The 25,411-nt window shown below is 41.2% G+C and overlaps 2 protein-coding genes across 5 annotated transcripts; one reads left to right on the plus strand and one right to left on the minus strand.

Moving 5' to 3' along the window:
- On the minus strand, positions 1–25,047 carry LOC306796941 (BPTF-associated chromatin complex component 1). 4 transcript variants are annotated; one of them, XR_013773081.1, is made up of 6 exons: positions 24,730–25,047; positions 23,666–23,760; positions 23,325–23,563; positions 22,531–22,638; positions 19,367–20,665; positions 1–119 (listed from the first exon to the last, which is right to left on the minus strand). XR_013773081.1 is itself a non-coding variant. In XM_079296035.1 (5 exons), exons 1-5 carry the CDS (start codon positions 24,748–24,750, stop codon positions 20,601–20,603), a joined length of 510 nt encoding a protein of 169 aa, XP_079152161.1. In that variant the 5' UTR covers positions 24,751–25,047; the 3' UTR covers positions 19,254–20,600. The 4 variants fall into 4 exon arrangements, 2 of the variants coding, with proteins under 2 accessions (XP_079152161.1, XP_079152160.1); XR_013773082.1 differs by lacking the exon at positions 1–119 and adding an exon at positions 18,300–18,335; XM_079296035.1 differs by lacking the exon at positions 1–119 and having other exon boundaries at positions 19,254–20,665; positions 23,325–23,545.
- Positions 1,122–2,549, plus strand: LOC306796705 (P2Y purinoceptor 3; the record flags this gene model as incomplete). The annotated part of the gene is made up of 1 exon (XM_079295772.1): positions 1,122–2,549. The coding sequence occupies one exon, from the start codon at positions 1,122–1,124 to the stop codon at positions 2,547–2,549; it is 1,428 nt and encodes a 475-aa protein (XP_079151898.1).
- Positions 25,048–25,411: the final 364 nt, after the last annotated feature.

A 25,411-nucleotide genomic window follows, 5' to 3' on the forward strand; every position in this document is an offset into this window, starting at 1 on the left:
TGTGTGCTGATCCTAACATGCAGGGGTCCAGCTGATGGAGAGGCTTTCAACTGAGAGCTCACGCATGGCCTGAGTGAATCCCGTTTAGTTGTGTTGACTTTGATGATGCTGCAGTCCATCTATATGTGACAAAAAAACGAAAGCATTTAGGATTGTGAAGACAGCAGTGACGAGTTATAGTATATAGTCAATGGAGTGAGAGCAAGACTGATATACAGAAGGGTGCATGGAGACACTTCGGGGAAGTTTGGTTACTTATTGCTGAGTTAATGGGGTGAGAAGAGACTGAATCAGCAGCATACCCTTGTACACAGGAAGGCAAACAAGCACTAAGAATCAGCAGCATTCGACAGGAGGTCAAACTGATTGCGTAAACGCCCTAGTAAACAGTGCAAGGATAGGGGGTGGTGGGAAGCACTACTTCTTTGATATGAGCCAAGAAGAACTGTTTTTTAAGAGGATAGAGGTTATACTTTGAGCTAAATACTAACATCAGCATGCCAACATGCTCACAGTGTTGACATGCTGATGTTTACGAGGTAATATTTACCATGTGTGCAATCTTAGTCGTAATTTTTCCATCATTATTATACTTACTACTCATTATATTAATCATTTCTGTCAGAATTGTGATTTTGGGCTGTGCAAAATAAATTGAATTGAACTTGATAGCTTGTTATTCTACGGAACATGACTTCCTCCTTTACTCCAACCATAACTGTAGCCATGAGTGTAATCGTAGGGTCACTGATCAACTGCCGTATTTGACACAAGATTGTATCATCAGCATAAAAATGGACATTGGAGTTCTCAGAATTTATTGACAATTTCTAGACTTGATTTGAAAGAGCCAGTAAAATGGACTACTACTGATTGTGCAGTTAAAATGATAAAGTCTATCAGATAAAGTGTGTATAGATGGATGACTCATTTGTTTCTTTATCTTTAGGTGAACACCCACTCATGGATCTGACCATCTGAAAATCTACTGTACGGGACCATACAAACCTACATTAAATGGCACAAAGTACAAGGATGACAGAGAGGAAGCTTGACAGAACCACAAACGTACAAGCCTTGTTCAACGTCTCCTTCACATGAAAATCACTTCATCCCTCACAATGTCATTCAGAAGTGGAGTTCCTCCCAACATCAGTGTCTCGGTACTCCATGACTTACTCAGCTCCTCCTCTCCCTCCACCACTACTCCATCTCCATCTTGCAGCATAGACGAATCCTACAAGTACATCTTCCTCCCCATCTGTTACTCTTTCACATTCCTCTTCAGCATCTGCCTGAACTCTGTCATCCTCTACCGTTCCTTTCGCCAAACCAAGCGCTGGAATGCCTCACTGATCTACATGGTGAACCTGGCGTCTACAGACTTCATGTACGGCATGTCACTGCCATTCCTTGTGGCTAGCTACATCATGCGCGACCGCTGGGTCTTCGGGGACTTCATGTGCCGCTTGGTCCGTTTTCTCTTCTACTTCAACCTCTACTGTTCCATCTTCTTCCTCACTTGTATCTCTGTCCACAGGTACCTCGGTATCTGCCACCCGATGAGAGTCATCACTCTAGAGACTAAGAAGGCTGTCAAGAGCATTTGTGTCCTGGTTTGGATTGTAGTGTTTGCTTTGACCTGCCCCATCTTCCGGTTTGCTCAGACTGGTCATGTGACAAGATCGGGAGGGCTTGGTGACAACGCAAGCAGTATTGACAACCTAAGCCATGGGGTGTCATCGATAAATGGTAATGCCAGCTATGGTAACATGGGAGGGGTCATTGAGGAGTACCAGAACTGTTGGGACGATGCCATAGATAAGGAGTTTTCTGATTACGTACCCTATGGCATCATACTCCATTTGCTGGGTTTTTTTGTGCCTTTTTCCATTATTGCTTGGTGTTACTCTCACGTTGTTCTGACCATATTTAGGACTCTGCATTCTCAGCCCTCATCCCGCAGAGGTCTGAGCGAGGGGGGACGTGAAAGAATAGCAAGTAATGAGAGAAGTAGTCCTGCAATAGTTGCAAGTGGTCCAAGAGGAAGCAATGGACTGTCGAGGACATTAAGAAGAGATGAAGGGACTTCCATTTTCCTTGGTGCCCACTCCCCTTATGCCAATCGCAGACGTAAATCTATCAAGACCATCATCACCATCACCCTTCTCTTTGCCCTGTGTTTCTTCCCCTTTCATGTTACTAGAACCATCTTCCTCCTGCTAAAAGTGACCAAGGGAGTCCCCTGTCACACTATGACCATGGTGTCCATGTGCTATAAGATCACGAGGCCTTTGGCGTCATTCAACGCATGGCTCAACGCCCTCCTTTACTTCCTGACTAAAGACAAGGGGGGAGCTCACTGCTGCCAGGCGGTAAGCACCTCCACCCAACAACATGGTGGGCTTCTATTGCCACTGAGGATGATGGGAAAAGGAGAGGACGCAGAGGAGGGAAGGCTGGAAGACAGAATTGACAATAAGGAGAATAAAGCGTTTAACAGTCCGTCATACATGAACAGAGCAAAGGTCAGATATATAGTTGAATGAATGTTTCCATGAGCAATGAAAGAAATCATTTGTTGACTTTGTTGAGTAGGTTGACTTTTACTGGAAAACAAAATATATATTATATCATATGATCACTGTAGCAAAAGCAATGATTAAGGAAGACCCAAGCTAGAATTCTAATATGCCTTTTATTTCTAATTGTATGTGCCTTATTACTGGTCTGCTACCAGTCCTATGAAAGTGACCCACTGAGTACGTGCAACGTGAATGCAAATGTGACAGCTCGTTCTGGTGATAATCTGTTGTTTTGTTTTAAGGGGTGTATATTTATAATGTATTGCAGATTAAACCAAGCAGAAATGTTTCTATCTGTTCCGAATGGCTACATCCGAAAAGCCCATGGTCATAGAAAGGGACACTTTCAGACAGTCTCTCCATGAAGGCATACTTCTATACCTTTTCACACCTTGCCAATGGCAGTTGTAAAGTGGGTGCGTAAATTGGCTTGCAGGTTTTAGGAAGTTAAAAATATTGTTGCGCTCGGCAAGTGTTTGATGAGGGGGTTCAGATGCTTATCTGACAAACTGTGTTTGGCAAGCTATACTGTTGTTGTGGTGTGACATTCCATATGTAAGTGTTTTGTGAATATTCTGTTGACAGTGTGCTGGTTACTTTTGAATTGGAAATAAATACACTTCATTTGGAGAACCAGAAATCGCAAAATAAAATGCATTTTAATCTGTGACCCTAAATCGATCTGACCCTCCACTTATATGATACAGGTATGTGAAAAATTAAAGCAAGTCACTCAAATTATGATTCATGCATGCCATTTTAGTGAATCTGAGCAGAGATTTCCTCAATTACGTTTCTTTGACTTGTATGACCGGATGATGGTGATATGGACATTTGAACCACATATGAATTGCACGGCAGATCACCTCACTATGAATGCCTTCAAATAAAGACTGTCGGGAAAGTGTGCACCGTTATCCTCATCTTGATCCTCTCTATGAGGACAGGCTTTCACCTCGTCTTCAAATGTGGCCTCTCAGAACAACTTCAAACACTTTTCGTCTTTGGACAGGTTTAGACGACCCTTTGTCTGAACTAATGTGTTTGAAGCATACTGAATCCTTAACAGGTGCTAAATTCGAAATTCAGAGTATATCTCTGATTGAGGGATTGCCTCCACATGAATCTCAACTTGGCGACGGCTGAGCCGGCAGCTAACAGCTAACAGTGCAAACAATGGCAAAGGTGCTGACAGAGCCAACAGTGTTAACCTGAGGGGGAACCAGAGGCTCAGCTCGACCACGCTACGTAAAACACATACACATAGAGTGACTTCATTCTCTGCTCAGGTAGCCACTACTCCTCTGTATCTTTACTTTGCAAATAGTTGTTTGCTACTACATTAACACTCTGAATTTAAAATGTAGCACCTTAAAGTCTCCTGTCACGTTTTTCGTCACCTTTTGCAACACAACTAGAAAGTTGTTTTGCAACACTGCTGCTAGAATCCAAACCCCATCCAAAATGTTTGATCCCATCACGCCATCTGTGATGTAGTTCCACTGCCAGTGTCAGAGCAGATGCTAAAATACTCACCCTGGCTAGCACCTGACTGCCTCTCAGATACCATTACACCATACAAACCTGTAGATACTCTTTGTTGTCTGGATTAGATTTCAAAAGGCATGAAAAGTCACCGCATTTCAGAACCTTTTCCGTCCACAGTCCTTAGCTCTGAAAAAGTCTTCCCAGCTACAGCAGAAGTAGCTTCTTCCTTTAGGGCCAAACTAAAAAACAACAACATGGAGCCCACAGCATCCTATGTGGCTGCTTCATGAAATGTGTGTCACCCTCATCCTGCACTGATCTACATTGGTTCAGTTGTTTTATCATCAACATTATTACTATATCTGTTATTACTGTACTGTACTCTTGTTCTACCTGTGCCTATTTACTCTTAATGATCTATTTATGCAGCTTACAGTGTTAGTACTTGTGATTCTTTCTTTTTTTGTAAATATGATTCACCTTAGTGTGATAATGCACTTAAATAAATCTTGACTTGACTTAAACTGAAGTGTTGGACGAATGGAAATTTGACCTGTTGGTTGCACTAGATGAAGGAAAGCAGCAAACAGTAAGTCTCCAAACTACTTGATCTGGAAGTTGGTACACCAGAGTGCCCAGAGGGAACCTACATGAACATGGGAAGTGCACCATAGTGAGTCTAGATCCTGGTGTTTCTGTGAGATGACTCTGCTAACCACAGATCCACTGTGCTGCCCTGAGAAACATGTCATTGTTGGAATGCTGTTCAGCATTCCAACTATTGTTCTTCGAATCTTTATTCAACTTCTTCTATTTCTTCCATCGCACCTCTTCTTCTCCTTCATATTTTAAGCTACAGAAACCGTTCAACTATTAAAATGTTCAGCTCTTTCACCAGAGGTCTGCCATGACTTTTCATATTTCTAACCTTTAAACTTTTTGAATTATTAAGCTTTTTATTTTCAATGGGATCTCTATGGAGAATATTTTCAAATGGCTTCAGGCACACAGGTGTTCGCGATTGAGCCAATTAGTGATGTTGATAAACACACAGACTCACAGACACACACGCACATACACTCCTCTCCCTCTCTCTCTGTGTCTCTCATACAGTCATTCAGGTCTTAGGGATCTTTAGAGGTCTTTCCACCCTCCTCCAGCCCCCCCCCCCCCCCACACACACACACACACACACGCCATTTTAAAATAAAAGCCCCACAGAATGAATCCTAACTGAAATGCTTGTGATGAAGCCTGTCATTTAATAACCTCTGTTTATGTGTGTCAAACATGATGATTATGTCTCCTCTCCCCCTCCCTCCCCCACCCAGCCCCACCCTTTCAAAATAAAAGCCCCATGGATTAACTGTATGGAAACATTAAGCTCAAAATTAGGCTTTTATGTTGAAATAATGAATGCTCTTACCAATACTGCGACAACTACTACTGCTGCTAATATTTCTGGTATTACTACTACTACTGCTGCTACTACTTCCACTACAACTTTTGCTACTATTACTAGTGCTATTACTGTTACCATCAATATTATTACGACCACTACTACTATTACTTATACTACAACTGCTACTACTGCTAGTCATGCTACTACCAGTACTAATACTACTACAGCTATTAGTATGACTGCTACTAGTACTACTACTACTGCTACTTCAAATACTGCCATTACTTTTACTACTACTACTGTTGTATTAAATACTACAACCACTACTACAGCTATTACTACTACTACTGATACTAGGCTACTACTTCTTCTAAATACTAATACTTCTTCTAAATACTAATACTTCTACTACTAATGATACTTCTACTACAACTACGACTTCTACTACTACTATTACAAATATCACTACTGCTACTACTACTACTTATTCTAATGCTACTAATACTTATACTACCACTTCTACTACTGTTACTACAAATATCACTACTTCTGAAATTTGTTTAAGCTACAGAAATTGTTCAAATATCAAAATGCTCAGCTCTTTCAGGAGAGGGGTGCTTTGACTTTTCATATTTGTAATCTTTAAACTTTTTGAATGAAGCTTTTTGCAATTTTCTTTTGAATGGGATCTCTATGGAGGAAATGTTCAAATCCTGTTATACTTCAACTTTCAAAGCCTTCTTCTTCCTCATACTTTCAGCTACAGACACCATAGTTAGACATTTCAACTAGAAGGTTTTTCAGCAGTGCAGTTTAAATGCTTTCGGGCTTCAACATTTTTCAGACAGATAGTCTCCCATTTCTTAATTTTCAGCAATTTTTTCACAATTAATTTCAGCTTTCAGCATTCCAACGCATTTTCAGCAGGAAATGCATTTTCTAGTTCTTACTCTTGCTCTAACTCTCTTGTTCTACCCCTTTGCCATCACAACAACTAGCGTGTGAACCACATGTGACCTGATGCCTCAAACGAAACATTACATTTGTTGTTGCTTGATGGGGTTTAGAAAGCAGAGGTACATAGTATCTATTATTATAATGCTGAAGGGCCTGTGTCCACACCTTTTTTCCAATTGTTCGCAATGAGGAGAGCGCATGAGGCCACCTAGAGAAAAGGCGCTGCACCCAGCAGCTTTTTTTCTGAGCGCTCCGCCGTTTGCAGACTCTCTTGAGGGTTTCAGTTGAAAATCTCTCAACTTTCCAGAAAAGCGCTGGTGGCGTCACAAAAGGAGGACAATCCTAAACTGTCCTAAACTTTATATTTCTGACACACACTATCATAACAAAGACCAAAACGGCGATATGTGGGAGCAGATCGGCCGGGCAGACGCTGAATGTTACTGGTGAGTGTTCTGACGTTATGGCTGTCAGATTGAGTGGTGACAAGCTCATCCATACAAAGTGAAGCAGACATCCTCCATTTGATTCTCATGGTGGAAAAACGATGTAAAACCAAAACGTAGTAGCCCAAATAGATAATAAAAAGCAGAGGAGTGATGCTCGTCTGCCATACAACGGTGGTAAGAGTGGTGATATGTTGTCAAGATATTGTTGCACATAAAAACATTGCTTGGAGCGCTTTTTCGTTAAAACGCCCGGAGCCCTACGGCCACTTTTCCTAAAGGGGCTAGATTTGAGTTCAGAGCATTTATATTGCCTCCACAAGGATCCCAACATGGAGCCGGCTGAGCTGGCGGCTAGCGGCTAATGGTGCTAACAGTGCAAACAATGGTTACAGTGCTGACAAAGCTAACAGTGTTTACCCGGGGCGACCCGCACCGACCCGGCTATGTAAACAAATCACAGAGAAGCTTGGATTCCAACAAAATCAAAGGGAGAGTGACTTCATTACTCCACTGTATCTTTACATAGCAAATGGTTGCTTGCTGCTACATTATTGCTCTGGATGAGCAAATAAAAAGTCCTTCAAGAGCATTTTAACTTGTTCTCTGTACACATGTCCAGCTGTTACAAGAATGCTTATATGCATGTACATTCTGCAGTAAAACTGCTCAAGATTATTATTCTGTCACTGGAACTATTAGATCATTGATGAATTATGAATGTTTCTTATCTTGGCACTATCTGGTGGTTGCATCAAAAAACAGAAATGGACAGATTCAGAGAGAAGCCGAGCATTACATTTGACACAGCACCAAAGAAGCAAACTAAACTACTAAACCAGAAGACACTCTGCAGTTGTGTTGTGTTAACTAAATAGTCATGGTTTTCTGAATCCATGAAATATGATTCTACAAACTTGTCCACGGGCAACCACTGAACTCTTTTTCATTGTATACAGGACCAAGATATTGGTAATAGATGGTAGTTTGTTCTTATCGCTGCAGTTCCAATGAAGCAGCTTGTCCTACCAATGCAAGATATGAATCTACAGTAAGAGATGTGCTTATTACTAGGTGATATCATTGTATGTTTAAAGTTAAGAGTATAGTTCGAGCTTTAAGTTCAGTTTCTGGTTAAAAAAATTGTCGTGATTGTTGAATCGGCCCACTCTACCGAGTTTGAGTCGACTGATTCGTCTGGAATCGTGACATGAAACAGCGGTTCCTCCATCAAAAAGTAATCAACAAATATGCAAAGTGGGGAGACTAACAATTAACCAATCAGCACCAGACTAACGCCTTTAAAACATGTCAAGCATTGTCAGCTGTGGGCCGGAGAGGAGTGATAATAACAACGATGGAAAACACCTGTTGACTTAAAACGATTCAGATTTAGTATCAAGCTCCATTTTACCATTATTCATTTTTCACTCGTGGTTCTGGCGCCCCCTGATGGTGAAGGTATGTATGTGAAGGGAGGGCCTTTTCCCAGTTTAACTTACTGACAGAACAGAACACAGTACAAAACACAATAAACCAACTGGATTTCAACTTTTACAATGAAAAAAAAAAAAGAATTACAACATGGTTTTGCATATTTCTTAAGAAATTTGACTTCTTTGACTGAAATTCAACATTTTACTTTTGGGTTTGTTTCATAATTTATCTTAATAGAGGTCATATGCTTCAATTCAAGATGTAGTATTTGTTACGCATTTGTTTCAATGGAATGAAAACCTTAAGATTAACATTTTTCCCATGCACAGGGTGATTCAAATACTTTTATTTTTGGTGTACTGGTACTTCATACAGTTACCACACTTTTTTTCACTTAGAATCCAGGCTGTAGCAACCATTGCGGACACTGCAGGTCCTGCTCCAAGTATTTTGGCCAATGAGGGCGGAATAGTGGTGTGACATATTTGATTATGACACTATGACACTGCAATTTACTGTTAACACATAGATACCAAGGAGAGGTTTAATCTCTTCTGATATGTACTTAAAACTTCATGTTTGATGACTTTTCGTTCAATCTAAACTATGCACACACTTGCAGTTACAGTATTATTATGTATAAAGTTTTGCTTGACAAGCACACACACACGCACACACACACACACACACACACACACACACACATACACGCACACAGTCCCTGCAGGGGGAGACACTGCCCTCCTCTTCTCAGACCGGTTAGATATTCAAAACACAACCGCCTTGCACAATCTCCCGTGCTGCACCGCGGCCGAGAAAAGCCTGTGACGGCTATTTTAATTTAACATAAAAATTAAATAAAAATCACAGGAGCGATATTATTCAAAAGTAACGACAGGGGTCGATTGTGCTGGTCGGTAGGCACATTTTGGTACGGGTGAAATATTGCTGCGCGGGCGTTTGAATTTCTATTTATTTTCTGTGTGTGTGACGGCGGTGTGGGTTAGAGGAGCAGAGCCGTTGGCGCCACTTTCAAATCCTCCACTGACACAGAACGAGAGTCCGGCTTCAAATACATTGACACTCCAGTTTATTGCTCTTTCTCATAATTACTGTAAGGCGAGGAATATCTTAACACCATTTCGCTTTTGGACAGGTTTTTTTCCTCGGAAGGTAAGTAAATCAGTCATAAAATATTTCGTTTTTTTATTTTATTTTATGTGAGATACTTAGTTTTTTGTGTTTTTATTGATATGTATGATTAAGTCAGAGACTTTTGGGGGTTCTTTTAGTTCTATCGAACGGCTTCAGAGTGCATTATGAGTTACAGTAGAGCAAAGTACAAGTACGTGGTGTAACCTCCTGCTTAGTGGGCTGTAATGAGCTGCTGCTTAAGACAAAGGCTGTGTCGCAGTACAGGCAGCTTTACGTGGCTCTATTGTCGGACAGCTGCTTCTTTATCCTTTTACACAATGAGGTTGGTCGATTTAAAAAAAGAAGAAGAGCTAAGATTTTTCCATATATGTGCTAACATTAGGACGGGAGGAATAGTTTTATATTTCTGTACGAAAGAGTTTTATGAGATAAGTGAGTTAAGTAGAAGAAGCGGACACTCCCCCATCACAGCCCCCTCCCTAAAACACCTCAGCCCACTCTCACCAAATACGCTGCGAAATGACACTTTTAACCGGATAAAAAAAAATACAAAAAACAGCGACTGATACATCTGCTTTAGAGTGAATGATGGTGCAAAACTAGTTTAATCCAGTTCGGGTTTGAAAGGAAAAAGAAGCTCGAACGAACTCGTCGGCGCAGTCTGAAAACTGACTCAGCAGTTTACCGTCTGTCAGGCTCCAGTAGCGTTACAGTGTTAGCTCACGATGCTACAGGTGCAGTTAGCTGAAGATAAGTCCGCGAGTGTGTCCTGCAGACCATACTATACTGATACTAACACTACAGGCTCTTTCTTAAATGAGTTAAACAAAAGTAGACCCACGCTTAGTCACAGCAAACATGCTAGAATAGGTGAGCCATTATAAATGACGTGGCTTAATGTAAGTAACGGTCTGCGTCATTGTCCCTGCAAAATAGTCATACATATTACTAATACTCCCACTGTACAATACTTTAGTAAAGACATCACATATGCAGTCCCACTGGACCAATACATCTCGACCCTACATTTAACTGTATCATGTCTCCTGTCTGTCCTGAAATTGTTTAAATGATGAGTTTTGAATTGACAGAGCCCATCTCATTTGAAGCTACTGTATCTCTGAGAATGTGCACGATTCATAAAACAGGTGTTCACATAAAAGTAAAGCGGAATATCTTTACACGGGCTACACCTATTGATTATCTTTATTATCAGATATTATATTGATTATTATCGTTTAACAGAATAAAATCCACAGTCCTTGTTGAATTTAGGGGACGTTTTCTGTACTTTATCAAAATTGCCATCCATCTGTTTCCTGTTGACTTACTAACTAGATGTCTATTTGTTTCAGTTCTGCATCATATTTAAAGAAGTGATAAAGTAGGCTGTAAAATTAAACAAAAGGATTCTCCTAAGCCTTTTACTTAATTTCAGAACTGTCTGCACTGAATATCAGTGTTGAGAGGGAAATGTAGTATTCAAATAGTTACATTAACTATTATTTATTAAATGTGCCGACAGTTCACCCACATGTCGGGATGTTACATGTAAGGACTGTAACCCTTTCATTTAAAAGGAATAAATCTACAGAGCAGTTTAGAGCAGAAGATACTTTTCATTATCAATTTATTTGTCAGTTATTTTTGGATTAGTCATAATAATGCCACAAAAAAGAGAATAAATTCCCATCCCAGTTTCCCTGAGGCTAAAGGTGACGTGTGCAGATTGCTTGTTATGTCCGACCAAAGGTCAAAAACCCAAACATATTCAGTTTACAATGATATGAAACGTGGAAAAAAGCTGCAAATCCTCACTTTTCAACCAGATCTTGTAATATGTTTGCTTGATAAATTACTTAAAACAATTTATAGAATAAAAAAAATGGTTAACCTATTCATTTAAAAAAAATAATAATTTGAATCGGCCCTGAGCAGTTTGAAGATAAATGCTCCACAAAACTCGAGCTGGGTATTGATATTAAAATTCTTTGTGTCGGTGTCAGATTTTTGATACAGATGTCCACTATCACGCCTTTGTCAATGACTCACTTTGTTCAGTGAACACCTGCTTTTTCTACCAAAACGTCTTGACAAAATAGGCCCAACTTGGAGAACTTTACCAAAATAAAACTACACATTAAATCAACAACATTTTGACTAAAATCAGGAAATATTTGATACAAAAAAATTGAAGTATAGTGAGAATGTGACCGTGGGTATTCAGTTCCAACTTTTAACTGAGGTCAGAGTGTGATTAGAACACGTTTAAAACGTTTGGCCGCTTTTAACAAACCGGCGTAGTAGAGGCCAGTTTTATTGCCACGCCTTACTTTATTATCACCCTGCAATGATGGGACGGGGTTAGCCTGGAGCCTCGTGATCTTTATCACACACTGTGTGTAAATCATTTCGAGTGCATGGACGTCTTTAGGGGCTTCTCTGTGCTGTTAAACCGAGTAAAGATGCACAATTCAGTCCATTTTGTGTCTGGTTGACAATTGTTTTTTTCAAAGTCAGAATTTAATCAACACACTGAGAGTGTGGTCTTTTTAAAAATGTTTTCTCTCTGTGTGTGTGTGTGTGTGTGTGTGTGTGTGTGTGTGTGTGTGTGTGTGTGTGTGTGTGTGTGTGTGTGTGTGTGTGTGTGTGTGTGTGTGTGTGTGTGTGTGTGTGCATGCGTAACAGCATAGGGGTGGGCAGGGCCTCCGTGTCCTAGTAAAGCAGTGTACTTTGAGAACAGCACTTTCAGCAGTCTGAGCCTCCTTCCCACTGACTCCCATCTCATGACCCAGTGACACGAGAAGATCCAGGAGAGCCCGGCCTTCTGTGCAATTAACAGCATATTTGTGCATTAATGTGAGTCCACCTGCCCCTCCGCTCAGCCCCTTTTCCTGCTGCGTCTCGGTGTGTAAAAGTCGGCCTGTTTGGGCTCACTTCCCTCGAGCCTCTGCTGTGGTTTATGGGTTTTTAGTCTGTAACTTTACCCACGAGGAGCAGACTTCTCAAACCGTGAAAGCGCAGAGAGCTTCCTCTCAGAGCCACACTTTCTTCATTTAATTCTCCTCCCTCTCCTCCCACCTCAGTCTCTCTCTCTCTCTTTCTCTCTCCCCTCTGACAGCAGAGCTGCTTGGCAGGCTAACAGCTCAGCGCTCGGCTGCGGTGCAGCGGCCCCCCTCTCGCCCTCCCAAACAAATACATTTTTTACTCGCCAACGGTGGCTCCGTCGGACCCCGCCTTTTGCACCTGTCCCCTACACACCCGCGGGGACCACCCCGTTTTTTCCCAGATTTTTCGGCAGCCCAGAAAATGTTGAACGTATTGTAGAAAGTGATGGCCGGGGAAAAAGGCTGCAGCCCGTATGTTTTTATGCCTACTGAGCCTCCTCGCTGTCTCAGTGTGCGTAGCTGGGGCTCCAGCGAGGCAGCAGGCAGCACTGAGGAGGACCGGAGACACACACTCTCACATAGCTAGGAGGTCGACATGTGAAGGGCCAGGAAGGAAGGATGAAGGGAGGAGGAGGAGGAGGAGGAGGGGGGGGGGGAAGCCTCAGTTTTTGGGGGGCCAATTTTTGGGACCAGAACACCAAACCCCCACTCCCTCCCCCCTGACACCCCCCTTCTTACTAGGAACAGAAGCAGCCGCAACCAGAAACCACTTAACAGGCCTTTTTTTCCTTCTGTCACGATAGTAGACTGGGCTCTATGCGGTCCCATTGATATGCGTTTGTATTAGAGTGTGTGTGTGTGTTGTGGTGGCGTTTTTTTTTTTGGCCTGCCGCTTTTCCTGTTTTTATTTGAATATCTGACCTGTAGCCTCAATGTAGTGTGTGTGTGTGTGTGTGTGTGCGTGTGTGCGTGTGTGTTGTTTCCTATTTAGTCTGAATTCATCTCTGTTATCACTGAGGTGTCTGGTTCGTGTCACTGGCCTTTTGGTAAGAGCATCCACCCAAAGTGAGGGTAGAAAGCTGGGCTTGTGTTGAGATCACTGGTGTTCTTAGTCACTGGGTTTATGATGTCAGCAGCAGACGGTAAGTGAATCTTTTTCTTCTCTCTGAAGCCTTTAAAATGGCCTCGTTGCTGTGAGTACCAGGCCACTCAGCTTCTCTCAGCTCTGCGTTGCCTCTTTCTCGGTCCTTTCCCTCCACTACCGTTTTAGTTGTGTTCTCGTTGCCTTCTCTCCCTCACACCCTCTGTCGTCTCTCTCTCTCTCTGTTTTTTTTTCCTTGAGCGAGGCTGAAAGTTTGGGTCTGGACCTAACGCGTGTCTGTTCGCCGCTCTGCTGACATCACCTCTTGTTTTTGAGTCCAATCAGCTTCCATCAGCAGAGCTCTGTCTGATTGACTGTGAGGCTCACAGGCCTGGAGGCTCAGCTGCTTTTTTACACTTCACCACATCTATGTTTGTCTTAAATGTCGACCCCTCACCTTTTAAATTCTGCATCTGATTTTTTTTAAGTGTATTTGATTTTCTAATATTTAATTTGTAGCTGAGCATTGGATTTATTTGATCACTTAACTCCAACTTTTCTGAAAGTCAAACTGTCACTGGGGTGTGGTGCTCACAGGCCATGATTCCTTCCTCTCCAGCATTAGTTATATATCTACTGTAAACTCTATCCATTGTATTTTGGTGTGGAAACAATTGTCAATGATTGATTTGTCAATTTAAATCAGAAACAATCTGACAATTGATTCATTTTTAGGCAAAAAATTATTTGGTTCTAAATGTGAGCATTGAACTGTTTTACATCATAAAGTGAATATGTTTGGGTTTTGGAACACTTGGAATCACTTTGGGCATTCTTCATTCTTTTTTTGACATTTTAGAGACCAAACAATAACTGAATTAATCAAAAAAAGAAAATGTGCAGATGAATTGATAATAAAAACAATAGTTGCAGCCCAATAGATCACAACTCAACATGCTATTTACAGTGTAGTTTAATGTTGAAATGAACAATTCATGAATAGGTTATCGAATAATAGAAAATGTTAAATTTTTGTATTGAAATCATTCATCAAGTGAAAATATCAAGCGTATGTTTGGGTTTGGACTGTCGGGTAAAACACACATCTGATGCTCTGAAAACTGTGATGAGCATTTTACTATTTGCTGACACTTAATGAATTGAAGCTTTATCAATATGTTTTGTTACAGCGATGTGTGAGACATAAAATTGTCATTCATACAAATAAAATAAAGAAACCATCATATTGTTTTATCCCTTTAAAATCAGATTTGGGAGGATGTACTGGATTTTTATAATATTTTGTCATTATTGAAATGTGACTTGATTTGTCACGTATTCAAAAACAGACTATCCACTAACAATTTCTCAATTGATTTCCCATAAAATGTACTATATCACAATATATGCCGATATTGCCAGAAAACATCTCAATAAATGATAAGATGCTGACAGAGGTCCTCCTCCCCTAACTGCCAACTGTACAGTTCAACAGCTGTATTGCTTGTATTTAATCGTTTACACCCTTTAAGCCTCAATGTTAACTCAGTCACCTTCTAACTGTGTTGAGAACATGGTTCCTATTAGAACCTCTCCATTCTGCTCTGTGGCTCAGGTTATGTGGCTTTAATGTGGCTGCTCACTTTGCTCAGAAATCAAATTCATGTATTGGCTTTTCTTGTGTTTTGTTCATTCTGATCATTTTAGTTTGCTCTGTGTGATGTTGTTTCTGCCTTTTCTCGGTTTCATATCATGTTAATAGGATATATTAGATCAATTTAAATCAGCAGTTTAAAGAGCTCACTTTGGTGGTCATTTGACATCTTAAAGAATAAATGATGAATCAGCTCATAACACAGTAATGACTATAGAATAACAGACGTGGCTCTCTGTGATGCCATTGTGTTCAGCAGTATGACTACAAGTACACTAATAAGTACTTAAACTATGTGACATGACCTGCTGCCCCCCCCCCCCCCCCCCCCCCCCCCCCCATAGGGTTCTATGTGTGACCTTCAGCAGCTGAGATCATCACAGCTACACTCCTTCAGGTCCTTCTTATTCTCTTCATTTTGGATAATTTAAATATCAATCTATCCAGGCTGATATGTATTCAGTTTAACAGCTGATCTCTTTAGGTTTCTGACACTGAAGGCCGATTGAAAAAAGCAAAGAAATTGTTCAAGAAAAGAATATTGCGGCCAATTTCACTAAGTTTCTCGAATTTACACTTTAAGAAATTAGCAGCAGTATCTTGAAATCATGGCTATTACACTGTGAAATAATCACATCGTTTAGTCAATAAAATGACTAAGGTGAGATGTATTTTTCCAGTGTGGAGCTATAACATAGAGGTACAGATAGAGACAGACTGTTTATATCTAGTGTGGTTCATCACAGGCACAACGTAGTGACAAGTTATTTAAGTTGTACAGCTTTCTGTGGCACTTCAATAGTTTAGTGTTCAGTGTAAATAAGAATGCTTTTAGAAAAGTACAACAGCAGGAAGTTTGTAATATGTGAAATGGGCCTGAAAAATAATTGAGCAGGTTAATCTCCTGCAAAAATATTTGTTGGCTCATTAAACACAAATGCAGTGAGGAAAAAATGATTTGACAATTGTAATTCTTGTAGTTGTGAACATCGACAGGAACTCTTAAAGCAGATCAGCAGTGTGTCTCATCTACTCTTCACTTCCACTCCTCTTGTTTTTTTTTTCTTCCTCCATTTTGTCCTCTTCACCCATTTTGTTTATTATTCTCTTTATAAATGATACAGAATATTCAAAAAGCACCGTGTTGATCTCCAGGATAATTTGATTAATTCTGTCATTTACCACAGACTGTTACTCTGAAGCAAGCTGACAAGAGATCCTCTTTTTGAAGAAATTTGAAGCTAATATGCATGTATTATAAATTTATTAAATTAAGATATTACCGTGTTTTTATGAAAATTAGACAGATTCCTAATTAGTAGGTACCTAACTTAACATTAAAAATGTGTGAAAAAGTAATTCCAGATGTGTGTCCCTGTATGTCTTTGTGTGTTAAACTGATGTGTTGCAGCCGGAGCAGTAAACCTGACTGAGTCCTGGTCTCTGACTCCTGGTCTCCGTGTCCGGGGTGCGCTCTAGCAGCACATCATGTTTTGCAGATTTTGTGCTGAATCACTCCAAATCATGCTGTGCTGCCACCGTGAGCTCTGGGACTCCCAACAACTCACCGGGAACAGCTCCCAGTCCTCCCACTGCCGGCACTGCTGCTGGACTCTGGATGTTTGCTTTGTCGTGGAAAAACATATTAATAAAGTATTTACTCTGGTATTGTATTCGCCCCAATAACAATAATTTTTTTTTAACAATACCAATCAGGTATTCTGAGCTGTATTGCTCTCGTTTACACCCTTTAGAGCCTCAATGTTAAATGAAATAGTTCATGATTCCTTAAAAGTCCAAAGCAAAACATTGCATAATAAATACTTCACCGTAAAAGTTGCAGCTGCATGAGTGAATGTAACAGTCGGAACATGGAACATTGTGTGTCAGTTTGAGCATGAAAACGGGTGAACCTGTGATCTCCATTCACCACACTGAGGCTAACAATTAGAGTCTGACCACAAACATGCAGGTCACCTCCATGAAGACATCATCTGTGTGAATATTGCTGAACCAGTTCACTGTTATTAGAAACATAACCTAAAGTCAACGTGTATCTGAGTGGCCGACTTGTTTTAAGGGAACGATGCAGATTAAATGAGATAATTGGCTGAATGACTTGTGGTTGACTGGTTGTGAAAAAGTAATGTGGTATAAATGTGTTATATATAAACTGAGCACAGTTCAGGGGACATTTCAATGACATCTTCTGGAACATTCAGAAAAAATTGATGAATTGCATAAAAATAGTTTTTTGTAGTTTTCCGTTTTTCTCATTCATTTTCCCTGCTTTTCATCGGTGGAGTGCATCTGCTCTACTGTGGTGATATACAGTATATATACACACACATATATATATATATATATATATATATATATATATATATATATATATATATATATATATATATACATATATATATAGACGTAACAGTGCTTTTTAAAGAAATGTCAAAGTGTGTCGGATCCTGTAAATGTTTCATCAGTTACCACTTCATCTACCAGATGATGAATTATCCAGATTCAACACTGAAGAGCGGTGGACCCTTCTGGTCATTCAAAGTGAAAGTGTTCTTTGTGTGTGATCATTACCGGGCCGACACCACGACTAGATGGCTACATCTCCTCGAGTCGTCTCGTCACACAACAGCACGGGAGTCTGAAAGCGTTTCGTTGAACAGCATGTTTGCGTGTGTGGGGCTGTAGCAGCACATCATTACTGGTAGTTGTCTCTGCATTACCAGTATGATGAAGTGCTGCTCCCGTCAGACACACGCTCCTCTTCATCACCAACAGATACAGAAATGGATTTGTACCTCGTAACCCATGGCGACACGTCTGCACTGTGTCATTTATTAAATATGCTGACAGATATGGACTGTTAATAAAAGCCCAATGTTTGAAAATGAAACTGTCTGCTCCACTTGTTACTGCTGAACTCTAACTGTCCCTCACACAGAGCCAGAGGAGACTTTGACTTCTGTTGGGATGGATGACCAATACTATTGTCTGTACATTCTCATTTAAACTGATATGTCTAAAATAACATGTGTCATTTTATTAAAATCTCAGCAGAGCCATGCTAGGCTTTTAAAAATGATTTATTTAGAATCAAGGTCTACTTACTTTACCAGGGCTTTCCACCACATCCCAGGGTCTTCATCATGTAATTGAGCTCTACAGTAGAATACATGAAGCAAACTCCAGCTCCTCTCATGTTATTGAAGGATTCATCAGAAAAGCTTTTATCAAAAATATTACCTAAATAACTGAGTAACACTACTAAACAGTTTAACATTACAGTCATATACTGTTTCTGCGAACACGTTACAAAAAGTATTTCTGTAACTGCTGCGCTTAATTAAAATGAATGAAATGATTGTATACCAATAGCGTACATGGCCTACATGCTCGTTTAAAATGCTCTGATGTGTGTAATTATGTAAATTTATTAATTTAAAAGAGGAAGTGCTCTCTCATATATAGATAGAGAGAGAGAGCGCAGTGGGCTGCCAATTACAGGCACCCGGGGAGAAGTCTTAGAGCAGGGGTCTCAAACTCCCAGCCCGCGGGTCGAATCCGGCCCGCCACGTCATTTTATGTGGCCTGCGAATCAGCCAGCACAAAAAAAAAAAAAAAAAAAATCTTTTTTTTAAGTTAGACTTGATAATAAAAATATCCCCATAGTCGAAATTATGAGATAGAAAGTCATAACTATGATAGTCATAATTCTGAGATAGAAAGTCAAAACTATGATAGAAAGTCATGAGATACTTAAACATAGAAGCAGCTCTTTGGCTGGTTACTGTACATTTGAAATGGAAATGTATTGTGAGTACATTGAAGACTACTTCAAACGTGGCTTTCAAAACACATGAAATACTTCATGTCGGATTGTGCAAACGCACCCTTGAAAGGATTTTAAGCTTTGAACAGCTATTGTAATAACTTGTTTGATATTTTCTTTAATAGTTTGATCTTTGATAGAGTAATGTGGGTTTATTAACCCTCAATTAAAAGGATTTAAGTTATAATAACAGAAATGTGCTTAAATATATGTTTTCATTTCTATAACTACATGTACAATATTTTTACACTTGAATAAACAATAATCAAATGCAGAGACAGTTATTTACCAATATGTTAGGAGTAGTTACATTTACAGTCTTACATTTACAACCGGCCCTTTGAGGCCGACCGTGATGCTGATGTGGCCCGGAGTGAAAATGAGTTTGACACCCCTGTCTTAGAGGTTAGCATGGCAGAAACTTACACAATCAGAGTTTGCAATGGCAGACTGGCTCCTGTTCCTGTTGGCTATCCGCTCGTACTCGTTGGCTCCGGAGAAGTGAGGAGGAGTTGGGTTGTTAGCGTCCATGTAGCGTTAGCAGGTAACATCCAGGATACAGCAGCAAAGTGCCGTCAATGGGACGCTGCCGACGACACGCTCGAGCCCGCTGAGCTCCGAAGTGTGTGATTACAGTAGATGTACCAGCATGTGAGCAATGTGAAATATCAGTGTACGTGTGCGCTATATTTAGAATATTTTCACCACTTTATTTTGCCATCAGACAGCATTCTCTGGGGAACTGAAGGAGTTATCTACTCTCTCTTCAAAGCCACCAGACTCCAGACAAATAGTAAGTTTACCTCTCAGAACACAGGAGCTGCTGATCTACCGCCGGCTAGTTCCTTTGTAACGGACTATGACTACGGATAAGGACCTAATACAACCACCGTTCAAAACATCACAACTATCCCTTTAACTGGAATGAAAAGTGTCTGATCTGATTTCTAGTCACCTCGAACACACTTTTACTGGCAAGTTAGGAGGAAGGAAGGAATTAAGTAAATTCACACAATACATTGAAAATATACCAGAACCATCACTCTTTGTTCTAAATACTCTAAGAACTCCAGTACGTTTGAACAGAATCTTGTGAAGACACCTGTTAATACAAAGATTAGCAGAATGCTGCATGACTGAATTGAATAGGAAACAGAATAAAATGTTTGACATTGTTCAGACAAACATCTGCTTTCCAATCGGGTGCATCTGGATGAGAAGCGTTTCATCTGGATGATGCACCGAGGTTTCTCTGCTGCGATCTGTTTGTTTTCCTGGCTTCTCTTTAAAGAAACACAGGAAGTACAAACGTTAGAACAGCTTCCTCGCTGCATTAAGTCTGTCTTTTGGGATTTTCTGGACATTCCTACAAAGCAAAAGTCAACGAGGAGGAGAGGGAATAGTCTCAATCAACGATTGCAGTAAAACAAATATGTTCCATGATCCAAACATGATTCTGACAGTGCCAACAACTCTCAGTGGTGGGAAGCATTGTGTTGGATAAGAGACCTGCATGACAACGCAATATTCAATACTACTAGATTTACTCTAATGGGGGCGGTCAGCATCTTCTGGCTCAAACGAAAAGTCCAGTTTATCACAACTTTGCTCTTATTGTCATAGTTTCGTCCATCATTTCAAGTCCGCCGGAGGTCAAAGGTCAACGGGAGAGCAGAGGAAGGTCACTGGGGTTCATGATGAGGCTCGAGTCCAGGTTCAAGTTATCTGTGGAGACAAAACAACAGCATTTGAACATTTCTATTGAAGGAGAGAAGTCTCAAGTTACTCACTGTCTGAGGCTCACAACAGCTCACAGATATATGGTTCCTTTATTTATAAATGCTCAGTAACTTACGAAAACAGTTGGTCACTGTAGCTTTTCACAAACGTTACAGGAAGTGGGGCATTTATTGGGGACTATTTTCAGCAGCGGATTAATCCACATTTGATGCTTTGGTGAGTATTTTTGGCAGCAGGACGGCGTTTTTGAGGGATTGAGTCAAAATCAGTGGCGGGCCGTCAGGGCCTGCAAGGCCTTCTCTGCTGGCCTAAACAGAATCACAAAGCTATACATATTTAAAAAAATATATATATATATTTCATAATTTAATAATTTTTCTTAAATACACTACATGTATTATAATTTATAAAAATATTTTTCCCATAATCTTATTTTCTCATTGCACAGCTACTGTCTTCCTCAGTTGCTCTGCTTCCAGTGCAGCTTGTTTTAAGTAGAGCTTTTATCCAATCAGATCTCACCTCTGTGTCTCTAGGTAAGAACAGAGCCAGAGGCCTGCAGAGTCTCAGGTGCATCCAGTGCAGTTTAAGTGAATGGGGACGATATTGTTGATTGTCATAGTGTTCAACCAATCAGATCTTTAGTTTGACATGTTGGGCGTATTCTTGAACTATGAAGTGTCAGCGGCCGCTAGCCGCCTATAATGACGTCAGCATTACATGCCGCTCAGTGTTCATCTGTAGCTTTCCCGCTAGGTGCAGAGTGTGCTGTGATTGGTCAGTGGGCGAGCACGTGACTATCGTGAAACGAAACTTAACAGCCAGCAGAGGCTGATGGGTAGTGAATCACATCACGTGATGCAGCTCAGCCAATCAAAATGCATTCTGACTGAGTTGAGCTGCACCATGACAGAGGGTGCTGAGCCGAGGAAAGACGCTGCAGAGAGGTGCGTTCAACATTCAAGTTGTGAAAGTAAAATCCTATGATAATCTCTTTGGGTCGCGGCTTGTCATTAAGGAATGATGGCGGATCCCACAGCCAGACCAGCTGAGAACATTATATTTTCTTGAATTTAGGCTTTTGCATTTTCTAAATGCTCGAGCATTATTCAAACAACTCGTACCGAACGGTTTAATACGAAGATGTACATAGTTAGAGCATTAAAAATTAATAATAGCTGGGGTGCCATCATGTGGTTATAATGTGGTATTTCAGCTGCAAGGACAGCAGTGAAGGCCCAGGTATAAAATGCACGGCCCGCCACTGGTCAAAATAAAATACAGTGCTGATGGTAATAAAGGAAGACGTCACCCAGTGCAACATTGATGGGTTTCTAATAGCTTCTGGACAACAATGGAGATATCAGGCTTTGACACACACACACACACACACACACACACACACACACACACACACACACACACACACACACACACACACACACACACACACACACACACACACACACACACACACACACACACACAAGCTTCATCCTCTTTCTAAGCTTTCAAAAAGCTGTCATTAAGTTTGATTCATTTCTAAAGTGAGAAATTAACCATTTAGATTCCAAACATGTGATCAGTTTATTCAAATAACGCCTGTTTGGAAATTTACGGCAGAAAAAGGTTTGTTTAAACATGGGCTATTAAAAAAGAATAATAACAAATTGAATCAAGGACTACCAGTTTGGCAATATCTCGATAGCTATCAGAACCAGAAACAGTACAATTGCGTTCGAACCACAAGTGGGGAAAAAATGGGCGGGGCAGCATGCGGTGAATAGAACAGCCAACTCAAAACTCCTCCCACATCAACCCCCTCTGTGTGGTGCGCTCATGAACTTCACCTTGATCAAAGTTGTTGAGTTTTTTGGAGTTGGAGCCTTCACCCAGTCCCTCGATGTCCACAAGATCACTGTTGACATCCGAGTCGTTAAGAGCACTGAGGGTCACATCTACACACACACACACACACACACACACACACACACACACACACACACACACACACACACACACACACACACACACACACACACACACACACACACACACACACACACACACACACACACACACACACACACAGAGAGCGAGAGAGAGAGAGCGAGAGCGCTGAACACGTGCATTTGTGGACATTGTAAAACATTAGCAAGAAAAAACAGTTATGCTAAAATCCTTGCATAAAAAGAGAAACTGCTTTCTTCTGTGCAGTGATGTGGTTTGCTGATGTAGTTTGGAAGAAAGAAAATAGTTCCGACATAAAACTGCTCCCAATGAGGTCCGTGGATTACTTTGAGTAACCGGGTTATGATATCTGGAAAGAGACGTTGCTGTCGAGTTTTTCAAATGAAGTCACTCTCCCTCTGTGTGTGTTGTAATCTGAGCTTTGTTTACATAGCCAGGCCGTGTGCGCAGGTACTGGCTAGCTAGCTGTCACCGCTATGCAATGCTTTCATACGGAGGTTACAGCTGATATTTTGTGCCCGATGGAGATCGATTACTGATCAACAACGTTCTCCCAGGAGTAAAATGAACAGTGTGTGGACCCTACGTTGTTGTTTGATTGTCAGGTTTGATGAAGAAGTGACTGGAACATTCACAACAGAATGCGTTTTATGTTGCAGTTTTCCCGACTCACCTGCGGTCTTCTGTTTCTTCAGCGTGGGCTGCCTGGAGGGGGAACCCTGTAGTCCTGACGCCATGACAACCTGAGCTTTGGGCACAGAGACGACGGTCGGAGTGCCTTTCGTCGCCATGGCAACAGTGGTTTTCTTGATGACCTTCTTGGGCCCGTCCGAGGAGGCGGGCAGAGCCCCGTCTTCATATAGCTTCCTCTTCACGGTGCTCTTCGTCTGACCGCTGGAGGGAGGATGGGAACTAAACTGACTTTAGTATTCACACCAAGTTAAGAGGAGCATCCACATGGGTTAAACCCTTCATTCACCGTTAATATGTATGAGTATTTGGGGTGTGCGTTACCCTGCAGGGCTGGAGTCCACCACTGGGTGAAGCTGCATGGTGAGCTCTCCTAGTTTGGTGAAGGCAGCTCCAGCTGCGGAGAAGATCTCCCCAACCTGTGGAACACACACTTTGGCATTAAACACCGGAAACAGTGTCTGGTCATAGAGCATAGACTGTATATAACAAGTGCCCGTAGTCACCGTGATGTCACCTTTTGGTTTGTGGACTGATGTTATGAAACCTCAAATTTGCCGATTTTGCCATATTGAAATACATCTGTCTCAACCAATGAAGAAAAGTTGCCATATTTGGAATGTGGAGGAGTGACATAGCGTATACGGCTCTGGTAGCGGCAGCGACCTGTCAATCACAGTAAACCCGCCCTAAAGCATACCCTGCTTTATGGTCTATTTGACTCTAAATGGACCATAATTTACGAAATGAACATCATGCTGTGTTGAAGAAGACTTGAAACTAGAGATTGAGACCATAAACTCATGTTTACAATGTTTACTGAGGTAATAAATAGAGAGAAGCAGAGTCATTGTCTCATAGACTTCTATACAACCAGAGGAGTCGCCCCCTGGTGGACATTAGAGAGAATGCAAGTTTTAAGACATTTCCGCATCGGCTTCACTCTTCAGAACCAGAGGTCGCCTCCTGGGAGTATGCATCATTCCACAGGGATCACATGAAGACGTGTGCCAACAATAGGCAGTGTGAGGATTCACTACATGAACTAAAGTATGTCAACAAATGCACAATACAGCCATACGTGACCAAGTGCATTTACAGTTTACAAAGAAGCTGTATGGAAACTGGGACTGCACCAACTTGAAAACTACAAGCGTTTTCCAAAGAACTGATCAAAGTGTCTGACTTCCCTGAATCCATATCTCAACGGTGAGGTGACCTTTAACCCACTGTTATGCTACCTTGCAGCGGCGGGAAACAGCGAGGGGCTCGCGCGTTTGTGTACTTAGCAAGCAATAAACTAACGTTAGTTATAGCTGAATACAATTCCGACCTGGCTACCTGCAGCGGCAAACTACTTCTCTGTAGTTCGTGTGTAAAATACTTACTTTAGTGGAAGCTGAGGTCATGTTGCCGGTCTCCGTGGTACCATAGACTGTGTTTAGTATTTATAGAGTGTGTAGTAGCCTCAGTGATGCCTTCAAGTGGACGGAACAGCTGCTAAGATGCTAACAGTGTAGCTAGCTAGGAAAGTTAGCATGTGGTGCTCCTCCTGATGTAGCTGGATATCTACAAATCTGCTCTTCCGCCACTTTCAGTGTCGGTGCCCGGAGAAGTCCACCGTTCGTACCAAACGCTGCATTGTGCATTTAAAGTTTCGTATCTGCTGTGAAAACGTTGCGACAGGAGACAAACGGGTCAGGTCACTCAATACAACCACAAGGAGAGTGCCGCCTTCACTGTCTCCTCGTAATCTCCAGGCTTAGTGATATTATTTATCGCGCCCCATGTTTGAGACATGGAAAGGTGGGCGACGGAAGTCAAACAGTGGCACACTCAATATACAGACAGTACCATTTAGAAATGTACAAAAAAAAGGAGAAAACCATCGGCAGTGAATGAATGAAATTATGACGTTACACAAACAAACATGAGAGTACTGCAATGGACCTGTTTGCATTCAGTAGAAATACATTGATATTTATAAGTACATTCAAGTGGTTTCAATTAATAATCTTGTGTTTTTGAAAGCCGTTGGGACTTTCTACAAGACGGAACATTTGGAGGCAT

The sequence above is a fragment of the Melanostigma gelatinosum genome, assembly GCF_949748355.1.
Source record: "Melanostigma gelatinosum genome assembly, chromosome: 23".
NCBI classification, from domain to species: Eukaryota; Metazoa; Chordata; class Actinopteri; order Perciformes; family Zoarcidae; genus Melanostigma; species Melanostigma gelatinosum.

Bases quoted from the DNA above. Each gene is read 5' to 3' on its own strand.
- LOC306796941 (XM_079296034.1), bottom strand. From the start codon at position 24,750: ATGACCTCAGCTTCCACTAAA. The intron at 23,761-24,729 runs GTAAGTATTTTA...TGTGTTCCACAG, and splicing joins TGACCTCAGCTTCCACTAAA to GTTGGGGAGATCTTCTCCGC. The intron at 23,564-23,665 runs GTAACGCACACC...AAGTCAGTTTAG, and splicing joins GTGGACTCCAGCCCTGCAGG to TTCCCATCCTCCCTCCAGCG.